We start from the raw sequence: 16,739 nt of genomic DNA on the forward strand, positions 1-16,739 counted from the left end.
TTGCAAAGGACTATGGAATTGCACCGTCAATGTTGTCAATGATTGTGAAACAAAAATCGAAGCTTGAAGGAGAAACTTCGATGACTCCCACCAGGAAACGACTGCACGGGGTACTTCAAAGAAGTGGATGATGCCGTTGTGGTATAGCTTTGCGACCTACGATCCCAAGCCATTCCAGTGTCCGGCCCGATGATACAGGGCAAAGCGAAGAAATTTGCTCTTCTTCTGGATGTTCGCGGCTTCGAACCAAGCAGTGGATGGCTTACACGATTTCGGGATAGGCATGGGATCGCATGGAAAACGATTTGCGGCAAAAGCAAGGATGCCGACCAAGAGGCAGCGAGAACCTGGAGGGATGAAAAACTTCGCGATGTCATTATCAGATATTCACCTGACGACATTTACAACGCGGATGAGACTGGTAGGTTTTATCAGACTCTTCCAAACAAGACAATGGCTTTCAAGGACGACATTTGCAAAGGCAGGAAGCAGTCAAAGGTTGGAGTTACTGTGCTCTCTTGCTGCAACGCCAGTGGCACCCACAAGCTCAAGCCACTAGTGATAGGGAAATATGCGAAACCACGATGTTTTAAAGGTCTCCCTTCACTGCCATGTACCTATAAAAGCAACCAGAAGGCATGGATGACCAGGAATATATTCAGCGAATGGCTCCTGACCTGAACAAAGAAATGAGGAAGGCAAAGAGAAACATTATTCTGATAGTGGACAATTGCTCAGCCCACCTTGTTGATGTCCATTTCAGCAATGTGCGTGTCGAATACCTTCCGCCTAACCGCACGGCTGTGCTTCAACCGCTCGACCTGGGCATCATTCAAAGCCTGAAGGTGGAGTACCGACGGCGGCTGGTTCAGCGGATTTTGGTCAATCTGAGGGCTGGCAGCAATGCCCCCATCAACGTCAGGCAGGCGGCCAAGATGGTGACAGGCTCCTGGTGGTCAGTAACTCCGGCTACCATTAGGAACTGCTGGCAGAAATCTGGCCTTTTCCCCCTGAGCAATGAATGCGAGCCTGAGGAACAGCGCGACGAGATGATAGACTCCGCGATGTGGGCAGAGATCTGTTATCAGCTGGAGGTCGATAGCAATAGTACTTCGTTTGAAGACTATGCACAGTGTGACAGTGCACTGATTACCTGTGCTAGACAGATGGATCTGGAGATTGTTTCCAGTGTTCATCCTGAAGAAGAGTGCAACAAAGAAGAGGCAACTGCAGAGCCAGTTTCAAGCCCTATAACTCTTGCTGGGGTTGTAGGGTAACTTGGAAAGTTGAGAGACTTTGTGTCTCAACAGCAAGATGTGCCAGAAGAAGTGTACAAAAACATTGACTCTAAGGACAGTTTTGTTACTTCCTGTGCTTTAAAAGTACAAGTTGTGGGGTTTGAATTGGGGAGATAAGTACGTTCTCCCCACTCAATCGCGGCTGACACGGTTCAAAGCCGCCCGGACCCCACCCCGTGATCGCGTATGCTACCGAGCGCTCGCCGACCACGCCGGTCCTTGCTCTGGGGGAACAAAGGAACGACACACTGGCTGACACAAACAGGCATTTATTGCTACAGCAACAATAACGCCAGCTAGCAACAAGGCACGCTAATGAATCGAGGTCGTCCGACTCACCAGCAAGGTTCCGAGCGAATGTTCGCCCGCGCTAGGGCAAGGGATATAAACTCCGCAGGCCGGACGGGTCGAGTACGGGAGCCTGTCTCCCCGTCGCTTCTTCGCCCCGCCGACGAAGAGCGGAGCCGCGAGCGACGCGTCCGCTCGCGGCGATTATCCCAGCCGAAGAGACCCCATCTCCCGCGGGCGGGCTTCAGCAGTCTCCCGCGCAGCGACGCTGGCGCCCTCTCTTGCCAGTTAATGTAACTGACAAGGGAACGCGTTCATCCTCGGGGTGAGACTGCTGCTGCACGGTGCCTCGCGGGAAAGCAAACTCGGGGCTGCAGGGCAGGTCCCCACATCCCCCCAACCTTAAATAGACCCACGCGCCTGAAGGTACATGCTATGGAGGAGTCTCCTGGTCTTCATCTCCTTGAGGCACGTCTTGCAGCGGAGGTCACGCCGACAGCGTCCACGCAGACTTCCACGGTATTCCGAAGGCGGCGTGAAGGTCTCCGCTGGGACGACTCGTATGGCCCGCGGACTACTGTGTCCGCAGGCCCGCGAATCGAAGGCCGGTGGGAAAACTGCAGGCCAGGATCCTGCAGTAGTCGCCAGGGCAGCAGCAGCCGGAGGTGACTGCTGACTGGTCTCGCCACAGCTACCCCGGGTGGATGCGGCGCACAGGATACAGGCCGCTCCGTCGCAGCAGGTGGCAGCGAGACGATGTGCACCGGACAGCAAGCCTGGGTGGCTCCACCGGATCTGCAAAATTGCCGAAACGCTCTCGGCGTGCCTTTAACGTAGGTCACAGGAGGGGAAACGGCATCCGCAAGGGCCTCGTGGCACAATGCCTAACTCGCTAGCAAAACGTGTCGGCGGCTGTGCAAACGCAAAGTTCGAGTGAACAAAGCCCTTTCTTGAGTTGAACGAGACTGCTCAGTTCGTGCGAGGTTACAAACAAACAAACAAAAACGGGCGGGCAGCAAAGTATGCCCCCTCTCAACGACACGGTCCGGTGGTCGCGTCTCTTTTAACGTGGTGCAGGCAGCTCTGAAAAGCCTCAGGCCTAACTACCGCTTTGACAACGACCGTGACCACAACAAAGACCCGAAACGGGTTATGTGCGCGCAGCCGCGAGGAGGCGTCAGCTTTGTGGGGTGGTCCTACCCCGCTCACTGCACAAAGCAGCTTCTGAGCGGTCGGCGCCCACCGTATCGGACGGTGTTGGAGCACCCGGTGCCGAGCTGCAATACCAGCGAGCTCGTAGCGGCACCCGTGGCCCCAGGCCACCCGGCTCCCGGAGCCGCGCGACTCCCAGAGTCGAAAAAGAGACAGTAGAGAAAATATATACAGAAACTCGGACCACCCACGCGGCTTCCGTACTCACTCGCTTCGGGCCCGGCGACTCCGCGAGCGCTAGGCCTCGCGCTCCCTCGATGCGGACCGATTCTCACGAAGAAACTCCAGGGAAAAAAAATGTGCTGAGCATGTCGAAAAGTTCAAACATGCTGCAGCGCAATACTCGCACTCAAGAAAGCATGCCGCAGGTCCTAGCGATCAAAATTCACTCTAGGCCTAGCACTTGTCAAGTCCGGACAAAGAGCGTTCCTCGAACCGAACCGACAGTCGTCCAATGTTCCAAGAGCAGGCCCCACGTTGGGCGCCAGATGTGGGGTTTGAATTGGGGAGATAAGTACGTTCTCCCCACTCAATCGCGGCTGACACGGTTCAAAGCCGCCCGGACCCCACCCCGTGATCGCATACGCTACCGAGCGCTCGCCGACCACGCCGGGCCTTGCTCTGGGGAACAAAGGAACGGCACACTGGCTGACACAAACAGGCATTTATTGCTACAGCAACAATAATGCCAGCTAGCAACAAGGCACGCTAATGAATCGAGGTCGTCCGACTCACCAGCAAGGTTCCGAGCGAATGTTCGCCCGCGCTAGGGCAAGGGATATAAACTCCGCAGGCCGGACGGGTCGCGTACGGGAGCCTGTCTCCCCGTCGCTTCTTCGCCCCGCCGGCGAAGAGCGGAGCCGCGAGCGACGCGTCCGCTCGCGGCGATTGTCCCAGCCGAAGAGACCCCCATCTCCCGTGGGCGGGCTTCAGCAGTCTCCCGCGCAGCGACGCTGGCGCCCTCTCTCGCCAGTTAATGTAACTGACAAGGGAACGCGTTCATCCTCGGGGTGAGACTGCTGCTGCACGGTGCCTCGCGGGAAAGCAAAGTCAGAGGGGCTGCAGGGCAGGTCCCCACAAAGTGCAGAAGAAGATTACAGATTTTTTTTCAAAGTGAGAAGGCAGCATTATAACTGTTTTGCACCTTGTACTTAATGATATGTATAAATTCTATTTCACACATTTTTAACACTATGGATGGGGGAGTGCAGCCCACTCCTTGGCAGTGCTGGCTGCTGATAACATCACTTGTCTATCTTTTGAGCTCTCTCTTGCCAGAGGGGGACGGGGTGGAGAGCGGGGGGGGGGGGGGGGGCGAACTTGCAGAGCGCCAAGACGTTGTATGCTGTAAGCTAAGGCACTCATTGCCATCCTCTTTAAACCTCTCCCAAAAAACAAAAAAACGTGCACCTGACCTTCAGGGGGGGGGGGGGGGGGGGGGGGGGGGGGCGTTCAGCATGCTCGCGTTATCTAGACGTGCCGCCGGCTACCGCAAAATTGCAGGATCGCATCACCGTGCTAAACACCAGCAGCACCCACGCACGCATCTGACCACGGGAGTTTTTTTGATGACAGACAGATGGAGGTATGATATGAAATATCGACCCTTCCAAAAAAAATGTGTTGAAAACTTTTTTTCTGCGTAATGAACCCTCCCCTTAAACAGATGTCAACTTTTCTGGAAAAAGGGGGTTCATTACGCGAGTAGATATGGTATACATTTCAAAAATTGCTTCAAAAGCAGTTCAGTGATCTGGAAGTGGCGAGAAGGGAGTATGTCTTCTCAGCGCCCATTGGTGTGGCAACACTCCTGCTGTGCTATCGTGTTGTTGCTGCCTCAACACCATTGTCTAGGATCTGTTTGGGCTATTAAATGCATTTTGTGTTAAAGGATGTGCACTGTTTCACATAGTGGTTGCAGCCATTTCTGAGTACAGGGTGCGTGGTGATGACCCGGAGGTTCCCTGCTAAGTTTCTTGTCATTAAGGGGGTTGAGGCTTTTGCTGGTGTTTCTTCACCAAAAGTGGTAGGGCAGTTTTAAGACTGATTCCCAGTTTTCCATTTCTTCGTGCATTATTCCTTTCCCTTTGAAGCCCAGCTATGGCGTTCACATACCTTCCAAGCCTTTGGAGCCTCAGTCAGGTTCACCGTGGCCACTTTCTGACCACGAAAACTGCAACGCCTTTCCCGAGAACCTCCGCATTGAAAGCTAGCGTTCTAAAACGGCAAACACTGCTGCCATTGCCTCGGATTGCATTAGTTGCAACAAAACTCCCATCACCTTTAAATCAAGCCCAACCACTTGCTTCTGCCTTGGAACAGTTATGAATCAGCATTTATAGCGCAAGTTTTAGAATATTTATTTTTGCACTGCAGTTACTGATGCAATGGTTGGTGTGCAGTTTCATTAGAGGTAATGCAACAGAAAAGGCAGGTTAGCTGCTGTCATGCAGCCAGTGCCTCTGCATTTGGGTCGCCAACCAATTGGCACAGACTGAATTTGTAAGTGTCCACCAGGTAGGCGTGCCTGAGTATGGGCCTAGCACATGCATGTGCTGGTATTTGGCTGTCAAGGTTCGAAGTGAATTGCCGCTCTGTGCAATTCTATGCCAGTTGCTGGCTGCACACTCACACTAATGAAGGCAGTAGTGGTGCACACTCATACTAATGAAGCAGTGGTGGCGCCACTTATTGGTCAGTTTTGGCCTGTTGCTTGTGAAAAAGAGAAGCCTCGTTAGCAACTAGTAAAATCTCGTACAAGATACGTGGTTACAAGAGACACTCCATTATAAAAGACATTATAAAGTGGCTTGGTTGGTTTTCTTATGTTTCCATGTTAACATCGCATAAAAGAGGCAGGGTTACAAGAGACACTCTGTTACTGAGGACAACTTTTTTCAGGTCCCTAGAGTAAATTCTTCACTATTTAAGGGGGGAGACTGCTCTTAAAGAAAAGATTTTTGTTTCTGCACCAAATTTAATCAAATTACACACCCTTGACTAGTTTGTCGTGCTGATTCCAAAAATGTCATTGGTTGCATGATAGGCTGATTAGTTCCTGAGATACACTTAATTAATACCCTTTATTAATAAGTACAATTAAGAGATTAAAAAAGTTAATAAATTGCACTTTGTTAGGTTCTACAAACCGAAATGGATGAAATGTTGGAAAGAGTTTTTTGATTTTACCGTCATAAGTAATTTTTAAAGACATTGAAACTCAAGGTACAAATAGTGCCTAACTTGCAATCGAGAAATAGGGCAAATTAAAAAATTTCTGAACTTTAATTACAAATTCTGCTCCCAAAATTACCTAGTGTACACATATGGCTACGTGCTAAAAAAAGAATTGTGGTTCTATCTGCCATATATGCTGAGATATGCTAATTTGGGATTTGCTACGAGTCCAAAATTTCCATTTTGAGAAAAACAGCAAAAACAGACGAAGTGTTGTTTATGGCAAAGTACTTCAAATTTATTCACATACTGGCATTAGCAGACACCTAATAGCCTCCTGGGACGTAGTCTGTGTGACCAGAGTGATTGGAATAGCGCTTTTTCAGTGTGCGCTGAAGATTTTCTGCAGATTTGCGCTTCTGCACAGATGCTGTTTTCCTCTGGACATCTTTTTCCCGCATGCGCTTGGTTGTCTGGGGGCTAGGCATTAGGCTGAGCTCTTACAGTATACATGCAGCAGTTCTTTCGCTCCCTGCATTGAACTTCATCACTGCTTCAGCCACAGCAGCCTGCACTGTGAAGAGAGAGGCATGCCTTTCCTTTCGAGCAAGGGACCATATCATTGAGTGCAAGCTCTCATTGTTGTTTTGAGTCTTGCCTCGTTGGCAGCATTCTAGCAGTCTCCTGTCTGAAAGCCTTTCGTATATAGGCAGTAAGGCATTGCAGACATGAAGAGGTAGATTGTGCCGATGAGGTGGCATTGCCTCGCCTCTGGCCTCTGCCGCATTCTGCCGGCACCAAGAATCAGGACCTGTTGGACAGAGGCTGTGGTTTGAAGTGGAGTCGTTGGACGTCACATGATGGTAGGTGGCCATCACAGCTTTGTGCAGGGCCTCCACATCACCTATGTGGGATTTGAGCGCCCACGAATAATAAGAGCTCAATTTAGCGATCAAATCTTGCGTGAGCTTGCCTCTCCCACCAAGCAATTCTCCAGCAGCACCTTTCTATTTGGTAACCACGTTGCGCAAAGCAGTGCCCATGCGTTTCTGCACGTGGTTCACACAATCCTCCTTATGGATTTCAATATATCCATACACTTCAGCTTCTTCCAAAGCGGGGAACGTGCGACTGTCCCCGTCAGGCAGCATTGTGGTATAACGGAGGTTTTGTTGCTGCAGGGAACGCTGAAATAAGATCAGGGCAGCCTCAACCTTCATTTCACCAGCCTTCTTGGATGTGTTTTTTTGGCAGATGTGGCTCTGCTTCCACAATAGGTACGCCGGGTCGTCTTCTTTGGGGCCCTGCTCACAGCCGGCGCAAAAATTGCTCAGAACAACAAAGTCAAGAATAAGCCCTGTGAACAGTTCAATCACAGTTCCGACGCCGATGTGCGATGAATGCCCATGTGTCATCCATGAGCCGTCGAATGACACCGCGATGTTGCCCGGATTTCCAAAATTAAACTCTGTGTAAACTTCCCGAACTGATCACGAGCAGTCGGAAGTCAACTTCTGCGCCGCACGGTCCACCGTGGGCGTCAACTTTTTTTGACGTATTTCTGCTAAGTTTTTGAATGCAGACCGCGGTGGGAAATATTCATCACCGAAAATATGTCATTCAACACGGCACGCTGGTTTCCCGTTGACTGCATCGCGCGCGCGGCGAGGATGTTCACCACGAACGGGCTAACTGTCTGGTCGGTCTCCACACGCGGCGAACTCCATCGAGATGAAATGTCGCCACAGTTCTCACATGTCAGGGTCAGTTTGGCGGCGAGGCCGTACTCTCTATCGGATTTTTCAATCGTCACGTCGCCGTTGCATACTTTGCACTTCACTGACGCGAGCATCTCGTTCACCAAACGCAAACTGACGATGGAGAAGGTATCGCTGGGTGGGGCACTTGCGGAGTCTCCCATTCCACCGAAGAACGCTGCCTTGCGCTCTGTTGCTGCCGCTGATGCCATCTGCTGAAGTTTCTCCTGCGCTTTCTTGTCCGTTTCTTCGATCGCACAAGCTTGCAGCATTCGGGTGTCATGACGAACACGACCGCTGCCCGATGAGGCTTCCGCGACCGGCGCCGCAGTTAGGCCTAGCTCGGACGGCACCTCCCGATCTGCTGGTGGAGTCGTATCCACGGCGCTTGAGGTGTCCGCAGTGCTCGAGGTGACCGTGGCGCTCTTCTTCAGAACAACAAGCGATTTTTTCCTCTTTTTCCCATATCTGTGAGTCGTGCGGAACTTTGGCGCCGGCGTTGACATCGTCGCGAGATGCACCAGCGAACACACCTTGACAAGATGGCTACCGCTTGCGCTCAACAGACGCTTCCAGCAGACGACACGAGACCCTTCAGCCAATTAGATAGCAACTTTCAGTCACGTGCGCCGACTAGCGAATAGCATCGCGCGTTGCGACTGCTTTTTGGCGGCATTTTCTCCCTCATTCAATAAACATAAAAGAGCAGCAACTGCGCGAAATTCAAAACGAAAAGCAGCTCTTCCAAATGAAACCAAGATGGCCGCGATCGCTGCAGTGAAACGATAATAGGATGTCGCGGAAAAAGCCCCGTTATTGCGCGAAAATCTGCCGAGAGAGAGCTCGGATTGAAGTTTTATCCTCATTTTACAGCACAATTATTGGCTCTGAAGAATAGAAAATTCACAGGCTGGTAGAGAAACAGCTGCAGATTTCGAAAATTCCATTTTTGAAAAATCGATTTTTTCGCGATTTTTTAGCCTCCAAGAGTCTCCCCCCTTAAAAGAGATGCAACCCAGATAAGCTCATGCAGTGCGACCGATGTCGTGCCAACTTGTATGTGCTGCACTTTTAATTCCCTTGGCTGGATACTGTTCTGTTCTTCGGCCGGATGTCGCACATCATATGGTTGCTATTACTGTCTCACTGCATGAAAATTTCAGTCGTTTTGCTTCTATAATTGCATTCGCACTCCTGCACAGTCTGTTGAATTGAATTTATGTTGGGTTGTATCTCACTCCCAGCTTCTGCGGTGCGCTGGTCGCTTCGTACGCCGGTAGTCAGATCGGTCGGACTCCTGGGCTGTCGCCATGTTTGTATGGAATAGTTCTGTTCGTCGAATTATCCGCGATAGTTTCACATCAGACACAAACTCAAATAACTAGATGTCATGTTGAAGTGAAGCCATGCAAAATCACATTAACAATTTCCTGTTAATGTGTGTGAATGTGTTTAAATCCTGATGTGCTATAAACTGATCTTGTCAGAAGCCTCAGAGTGTTTAGAATTTTCTTTCTCAGGTTTCTTGAGTTTCTTTTGTAACAAGGCTTTACTGTATTGCCTTTCCTGGGGCAAAGTAATAGGGATAGCTGCATGCAACTGCGGAAAGGCGCCCACTTCTAAATCCTCGGCAGAGAATGTGTATTTTGAACGTAGGCGCTGTACAGTTCCGTGGTGACCAAATGACATATAAGAAGGCTGTCCACGTGATGTTTTCACCTGTCAAACATTCAGCGCTGGTGATGCAGTTAGATGTAGAGAGTCCCGTGTGCAGTTATAGATGTAAAAAAAAAAAAATGCGACTCCACCAACACAGCCTCATATTCGATATGAGAGCGTTAGCTACGGGAGCTTCAATTGTTTACATCGGTGTGCTCAGAAAACGTGGAAAAGACCGAATTCAAACACCTGCGGATGTTTCTTTTCCGGAAACATCCCTTCTAAGACACAAGCAGCGCCATGTACCTTGTGGATTTTGCACTATTGCGATTTACAGCCACCTTCGCTATATCTGGCATATTTCCTCGTTATACTGGTTAATTTTACATGCGTGTGCATCACAGCGTGACAAATTGTTTGACACGATCCGGAACACCCTGCGACAAATGGTTCAGTCGTAATGGCCGTCTGAAGGCCCTCGGAATGTATGGTTTTGGAGCGGAAAGGTTGTCGTTGCGAATCTCGCACATATTATGGGCTTCATCTCAACTAGTAATTTTATCAGCGGGAACATGCCAAGCCATTTGACACCACTTCAAACAGGTGGCCCCCAAATTTTATGCAAATGGTGTTCCTGGGGGGGTCTCACTTCGAAGGCCGCTATACTTGCACATGTATAACTGATGGAAAGCATCGGTAGAATTGAGGAGCTACGTGCCCAGTGTTGCTATGTGATGTAGTGTGGTCACGTAGAAACTGTTGATTTGACCTTCATTGGAGACAGACGTGTCCTTGACAAACATAAGTAGGAAGAGGTAATGCTCTTCAAAAAAAAAAAAAAATTGTGGTCTTACCTACAGTCTTGAAGAAGATGCCATATGGCCCAACCTCAAATATTCCAACAGGACCCCCAAATTTTGGAAGTAGGCACACCCCAGGAAATGGATTAAGGTGGATTAGTGGGTTTATTAAAGTAGGTTAGTGGATGGATTAAGGTGAGCATTGGGTTTGATTAGTAAAATCTTATATGATAAACCAATGGGAGGTACTAGATCATTCTGGTCCTCAGATTTTCAAATTTGGCAGTGTTGAGGATGTAGAGACCCTTTCGACCAAATAGGACAATTTTGTTAGGGAGGGACCAGGGGTTTTTTGCAAGATGACAACCTAAATGCTGTTGCATGAATTATGGGCACAGTACTCATCCTCACTGGAGAAGTTCGGCTCGCCTAGTGGGGCTGTACATTGCTGACATGTGATATTAAGCTTTTAGAGAACAGGAAGACATTGAACAGTGTGTTGAAAAGGAATAAACTTGACAAATATCCTCTCCCCGATTCCCTTTTCTCTCTTGGCGATTCAGATGCAGCCAACCAGAAAGGATGCGGAGGGACCCAGATTAGAGCCTGGCGAAAAGCCTACGCTGACTTTTCCCTCCATGAGCCAGCGTAAGGAAAACCTGAAATCTTCGTGGAACCCGCTGCAGCTGCCGGCTGAAGTTATCCAAAAGCCGTGGCCTGCCATCAATAAACTGATGGCTGCCAACGTGTTCAGATCCGAGCGCACCACGAGCCAGGGAAAGTCGGCACCATCGACCGCTGCACAGGGCAGATCTCGCCAGGATCCCCAGTCACTTCAATAAATTCTCAGCATGGAAGTGCTGAGCCCAGCTGTGTGCATGCCCACAATTTGATGTTTATGCTTGCTTGGAGTTTGTTTTCCTAGTTCCGTCCAGAAGTACAGTAATCCCTCGTTATAGCGAAGTCAGCGGGATGGCGAAAAAATTCGTTATAAGCGGTAATTCGATATAAACGACCACCCGAGAAAATCTAAAGCAGTCGAGCTTTAATTGCGCCGCACCGGCGAGGCAGTAAAAAATCAGTGAAGCAAAACTTTATTCAGGTGCAAAAAAGGCAGTGAGCTTTGGCTGTTTCAAGTTCTTACTGGGCGCGTGCAACCCCTGCTCTAATCTGACCAAGGATTGAACGAGGGCGCGGTCGCCACGCCCATGCATTCAACCTGCGGGGTATTTCGAATCGCGAAGGCAGTGGCCGCTTTCATACGGGGGGTTCACGGAAATGCCATGGCTCGAGTCTGAGGTGTTGTGCTCAAAAAACGATTAGCTGCTCATTGTAGGTACGCAGCGCGATCGTGAAAACTGAACGGTTTTGCAATAGGGGCTTCGCATGATTACTGGGCAGTTTTTTTCCCGATATGTACAGCTATGAAGTTTGCAATTGAGTTTTTCGGTGCACCGTTGTCGATGACATTGTGCTAATTCTACGGTTCGAGTGTCAGTGTTCGCGTCGCGTCTGCGCCGTTGACAGATGTGTAGGAACAAAATTCAATGACCCTACCACGCATTTAGACCGTCTGTCTAGCCGGACGGCGCGAATGACCGGCTGGAGAAAATCGCCGGGGAAACACCGTGGCTTCGTTCACCCGCCTTGTTGACAACCTGATTCGCCGCTGGCGATGCTTGGATTTTTTGTTTTTGGCAAGTTATCGATCTATTTGCACCGTTGTACGAAGCTAGGGGCGGTGTTTTATTGCGATGCAGGCCGATTATCATGACGAGTGGCAAGCAGATTTTTGGACCGGCTTCGCCAAAGTCGTCTTCCCGATTTGTTAAAGGGACGCTGAAACTGTTTTCAAATCGCATGAAACGCTGTGGTTGGGAAGAAAGGACCTTGAAAATCTTGTCTAAATTTTTTTCCTGATTCTGTCCGCAAAGAGAGCTGCAATCGCTTCTTAAAAACCTTCCGTCGCACGCCCTCTTCGCTTCCGGAAGCGCCAGGTGGGGGGACGCCAGTGAGGAAGAACTGGCGGAAGTGTGCGCCATTCACGGAGAGTCGGCCGGCCGTCCGGCTGCGCTTGCTTCGCTGTGGCCCGCGCTCTACCAAACCACAGATCGACGTAATCTTCTGCCAGTGCCGTTTACCTTCTCTTGTTCGGGCGTTCCGTGTAATGCTTGAAGCCTGTATATAAACTAGTTTTGGCATGACACTTTCGAACAGCGCTCGGCACACAGTGTGGTTGAATCCGTCGGTTGTTCTCCCCCAGCCTTTTCCACATTAACCAGACAGTCTGGTGGTACGCAGCTGAAACTGCCTGCACAAGATATGTGCATCAATACTTCTCTTTTCGTTACATTACTTTCTTACCTGTTTGTAAACTCATTGCCTTTTCCAGCCGGTTCACATCCATGCTGAGCTAAGGCTGCTTCCAGCACTCTCTTTGAGGCACACAGTCTTGAACACTTTTGAGCTCGTTACGCACTGTGTGCCTTTTGGCTTTTTCTTCATTGCTTGCACCTCATGGCAGCACAAGCAATTCTCTTAATCCTTCATCAGTGCGCAGCACATGCAGCTGCACCTAACTGAACAAAAAACCGATTATATAAGCCTAGTATACTTGAGCAAAGCAAACATTTGCATTCATGAGCACTTGGTCATGGCTGACGATCGGCAATGGCACCAGGATTCATGCAAATTTGTCCTTGAGTCAGAACGGCAAAGTTGTCGAGCCGCGGTACGCATATATCTGCCACAAGCAATTCTGCCGGTTATCTCGATATGCAACAGCAGCAGCTATATCTTGCAGCACACTAGTTTTGATGAGCAGCACTGCGAGCTCCGAAACACAGCCATAATTTTTGTTCAAAAGTGTGTTCAGCATGCAAAAAACAACGTATGGGTAAGTGCAGAAGTTGCATGGTTGAACACTAGCCCGAACATGCGACAGAAGGAAAGCGCACGCGGGAGCTTCCTCCCGGTCGCCCCGTCTCTTCGCGCTGCAGTACAGCGCCTTCGGGAGTAATTAGGCAAGTAACTATTAATAAATGAACAAATGCTTCACCTCGCGCGACTCGTGTAAGCTTGCCGGTGAACTGAATTAGAACATGTTTACAGGCGTTACAAAAAGTTGGTGGCCAGGCTTTTTGCAGCAGCGGTACACAAACGTTTCGACTCAATTTACTTTTTTTTTTATTGCCACTTGAACCTACGCAAATCATACGTATCAGTCGAGATTTGGTTTCGTGTTACCTGGGCATGGTAGGACGTGAAAGGCCCATACTGGGTTAACGAAATTTCCGGCTTGCGGTCGCTTCTCTATTACTTGGCTTCTTATCAGGCGGTGGCACTAGTTTTCTGTTAAGTCTGTAGTTCTCAACGGTTTCGGAATAGGTTTGCGCGCGCTCGTCCAGGTTCCGACAGTCAGGTGGTTTCCACAGTTACCCGCAAGCAGAGAATATGGGAATGCGCAGACTACCCCAGATTCGACGAATATTTGATAGCAGAGAAAGCTGGGAAGCCCTGCTGCGCAGCAAAGAACACGCTCGGCAGAAACAAGCCAATCCGCCTGGTGGCTGATGCCGCGAAGAGAAAATTTCTATTAGCCTTTAGTCACGGAGGCTCCGGCCCCCGCCCTCCAGGCCTGCGTGCCGGGGGCGGTGAGTAGTAAGGTGTCTCCATTTCCGGTGGAAGTAAAAGCTGTCATCCACTAGGGTCCCTAGAAATACTTGCTAGTCTGGCGTCCGCCGCCTGCGGTGGGGGCTGATGCTGAATGACCGCTGCGGAGGCGCTGTGAGCAATCGGTGTGCCTTGCCAGCCACGGCGTCTGCGGTAGACGCGCGCGTTTCACCCCGCGAAACGAATTTCCTGCGTGTTTTCAGATGACTTGCGCGTGCGATTGCTCTATTTTTTTTTTATTTCAGCTTAGCCGTGGTTTTTCAATGCGCAGTTCAGTCATCGGCGTTGCGACGCAAACGTTGTTTTTTTTTTGTGAGCAAATTTTGTGCGCGCACTCCAGAGTCGAAGGCGAAACGAAACCACTTATTTTTACACCCTATTCTCGTTTCTGAATACTGCTGCCATGCCATATTATATACCGTCTTAGGAATTTAAATAAAAATATCCTTGCATCAAGAACATTACCCATGATTCTAAACCCCATGACCGTGTGTGCACGCAACAGAGCGCTATTGACAGTGGCATTTTCATTCATACTATTGATCCGATCTCAACTTCTACGGGAGCCGCCGCGGTGGCTGAGTGGTTATGGCGCTCGGCTGCCGGCCCGAAAGACACGGGTTCGATCCCGGCCGCGGCGGTCGAAATTCGATGGAGGCGAAATTCTAGAGGCCCGTGTACTGTGCGATGTCAGTGCACGTTAAAGAACCCCAGGTGGTCGAAATTTCCGGAGCCCTTCACTACGGCGTCTCTCATAGCCTAAGTTGCTTTGGGACGTTAAACCCCTATAAACCAATCAACTTCTACGGACTCTGACGCTAAAAAGACTGAACACTGGAAACTTCTAGATGCATGCACAATTAAAACATGTAAGATGAGAACCTGGGTCCTGTAAATCATGTGCTTTAGGCAAGCTGCAGGAACGCATTCCTTAGTGCTTAGGCAACCGAGTTACAGAAGTAATGAACACAAGCATGCATTCTAAGTAGTACTTAGAATCCCGTGCATTATTAGCCCATGCTGTGTAGGTCACACGACCTGTCAGGAAAAAGATACCCAAGGATCAGTAATGTATAGCACAACATAAAAGTCATTGTTAAACACATTTATTTTCATCACTTTGCACTCAGGCTGCCCACATTTTTGTTTGCACCACTTACTGGCATCTTCTCATCTTTTAACAGCTTCGGCTGCTCTTTCTTGGCAGCCCTCTCAACATTCATTGGCTTCATGCATGTAGAAGCGCAGGCGAAGCAAAATATAGAATTTGATTATGCCATTAACAATTTCACGTCCATGTTTCACACAGGCCGTACAGTCTATGCACTGGATTTTTTTCAGTGCTTTTCTAGCCGGAGATACAATTAACATCTCGTGGCTTTTTCCTGTCACACAGGCACTGTCGTAAGAGGTAATACTTGTACGTGGGACACAAGAGACCAATGCAGTTTTTGCATCATGAGCGCTCCTTTATCAATTAGTCTGTCGAGTATAAGCAGCATATTCTCGCTGCACGGCTGTTTCTTAGCCACCGAAACTAAGGAAGTGACCACTTCTGGAGCACAGTTTCCCGCTGGTGGTAGTTTCGCAAGATTGTAGAATGTGAGTACATTAACCAAAAACTAAGCGGCATTCCGATGGTCATAGATCCTGATGATTGCCGAACAATGCTAAATACGCTTTCAAGTCTGTCTTGGCTCAAGTTTGCAGTCATCACGTACTTAAAATGAAGTGTGCTGAGATATGCAACTAAAGTGTGCTCTGAATTGAAACACGAAGTCCCTCTGCTATGCTGTTGCTCAAAAACCCGCCGATTGTGGCCTTTGCATGAATTTCCCACTTGGTGAGGTGTTCAAGGAACTCCTTTAAAATATAAAGTTTGTTGACTGGGGGTATAACGCTGCTTTTGGCACACGCGCAGTCATCCTGATAAGCTTATTCATTCTTCTGCAAAAGATTCAGTGCCTTCCACGAAATCAAAAGAGCGTCCTAACTTGGTGCAATAAATAAAAAGACCTAATTATATCACCAAATAGCTGGAATGCGGGAGCAGCTCTCGTTTTCTGAAAAGAATTGGGATTCAGGTGCATGCTGGTGATCTTCGGCATGGCTTTAAGCGAAACACTCTGGCTGTCCATTTTCCAAGCTTCTCGGATCGGTTTGAGCGTGCACCCGACCCTTGGGTGCGTTAAACCATTTGCCTACAAATGCATTTCGCGCATTTTTAACTAGATGGTGGAAATCTGACGGAAAGCGCAGGTGGCGAATTGAACTTGCAAGATGTGGCGCTTGTCACGTCATCTAGACATGACGCGATCACACATCCATAAGAACACACACGCGAGTCAGCGTTCATGGATTTGGCAAAAAAACCACCAGTATTGTGGGCTCGCGACCAAGAAGCAGCGCGCACCACTTCCGCAGCCACGGCACGACGTTCCGAATGTGTGCAGCGCCCCCTGCGCATTCATCCGAGGCGCGGTCAACCGATTCCGTAGGGAGCTCCGCGCGAACGGCAGACTAGCAAGTATTTCTAGGGACCCTACATATACCCATCCATCCAGTCGAGATTTCCAACACGTGAAATGTCGCGACTTGACTTTCGCTGCCGGCGCGCTCCGCGGCGTCGTTGGTTCCGCCGTTTTCTGAAGCTGCTGATGGCTCGAACATGTATGGCGAAAGTCCAAACTGTTCAACACTAATTCAATTATCCATAATTTCCAAAACGTGGTCCTTAAAAGCCAGCTGAAGCAATGCGCTACGCAGCAACGCCGTCGGTGTCGGCTGGAGATCCCCGTGGATGACGTCTCACGATGGTCCCGGCCAATCGTGGCCAAGAGCGGCGTTCGCTCGGCGCCCTGAGGCGATGGGGCGCG

The 16,739-nt window shown here is 49.6% G+C and overlaps 1 protein-coding gene across 1 annotated transcript in view; it reads left to right on the forward strand.

Annotated features, from left to right (window-relative positions):
* The window catches only part of LOC144115767 (uncharacterized), a 36,796-nt gene extending 25,730 nt beyond the window's left edge, over positions 1 to 11,066 (forward strand). The window contains exon 7 of the mRNA XM_077650272.1: positions 10,755 to 11,066. Coding sequence (XP_077506398.1) covers positions 10,755 to 11,033 — 279 coding nt within the window. The 3' untranslated portion in view covers positions 11,034 to 11,066. The remainder of the gene's footprint in view (positions 1 to 10,754) is intronic.
* The last annotated feature ends 5,673 nt before the right edge of the window (positions 11,067 to 16,739 follow it).

The sequence above is a fragment of the Amblyomma americanum genome, chromosome 1 (genome assembly GCF_052857255.1).
Source record: "Amblyomma americanum isolate KBUSLIRL-KWMA chromosome 1, ASM5285725v1, whole genome shotgun sequence".
Lineage (NCBI taxonomy): Eukaryota > Metazoa > Arthropoda > Arachnida > Ixodida > Ixodidae > Amblyomma > Amblyomma americanum.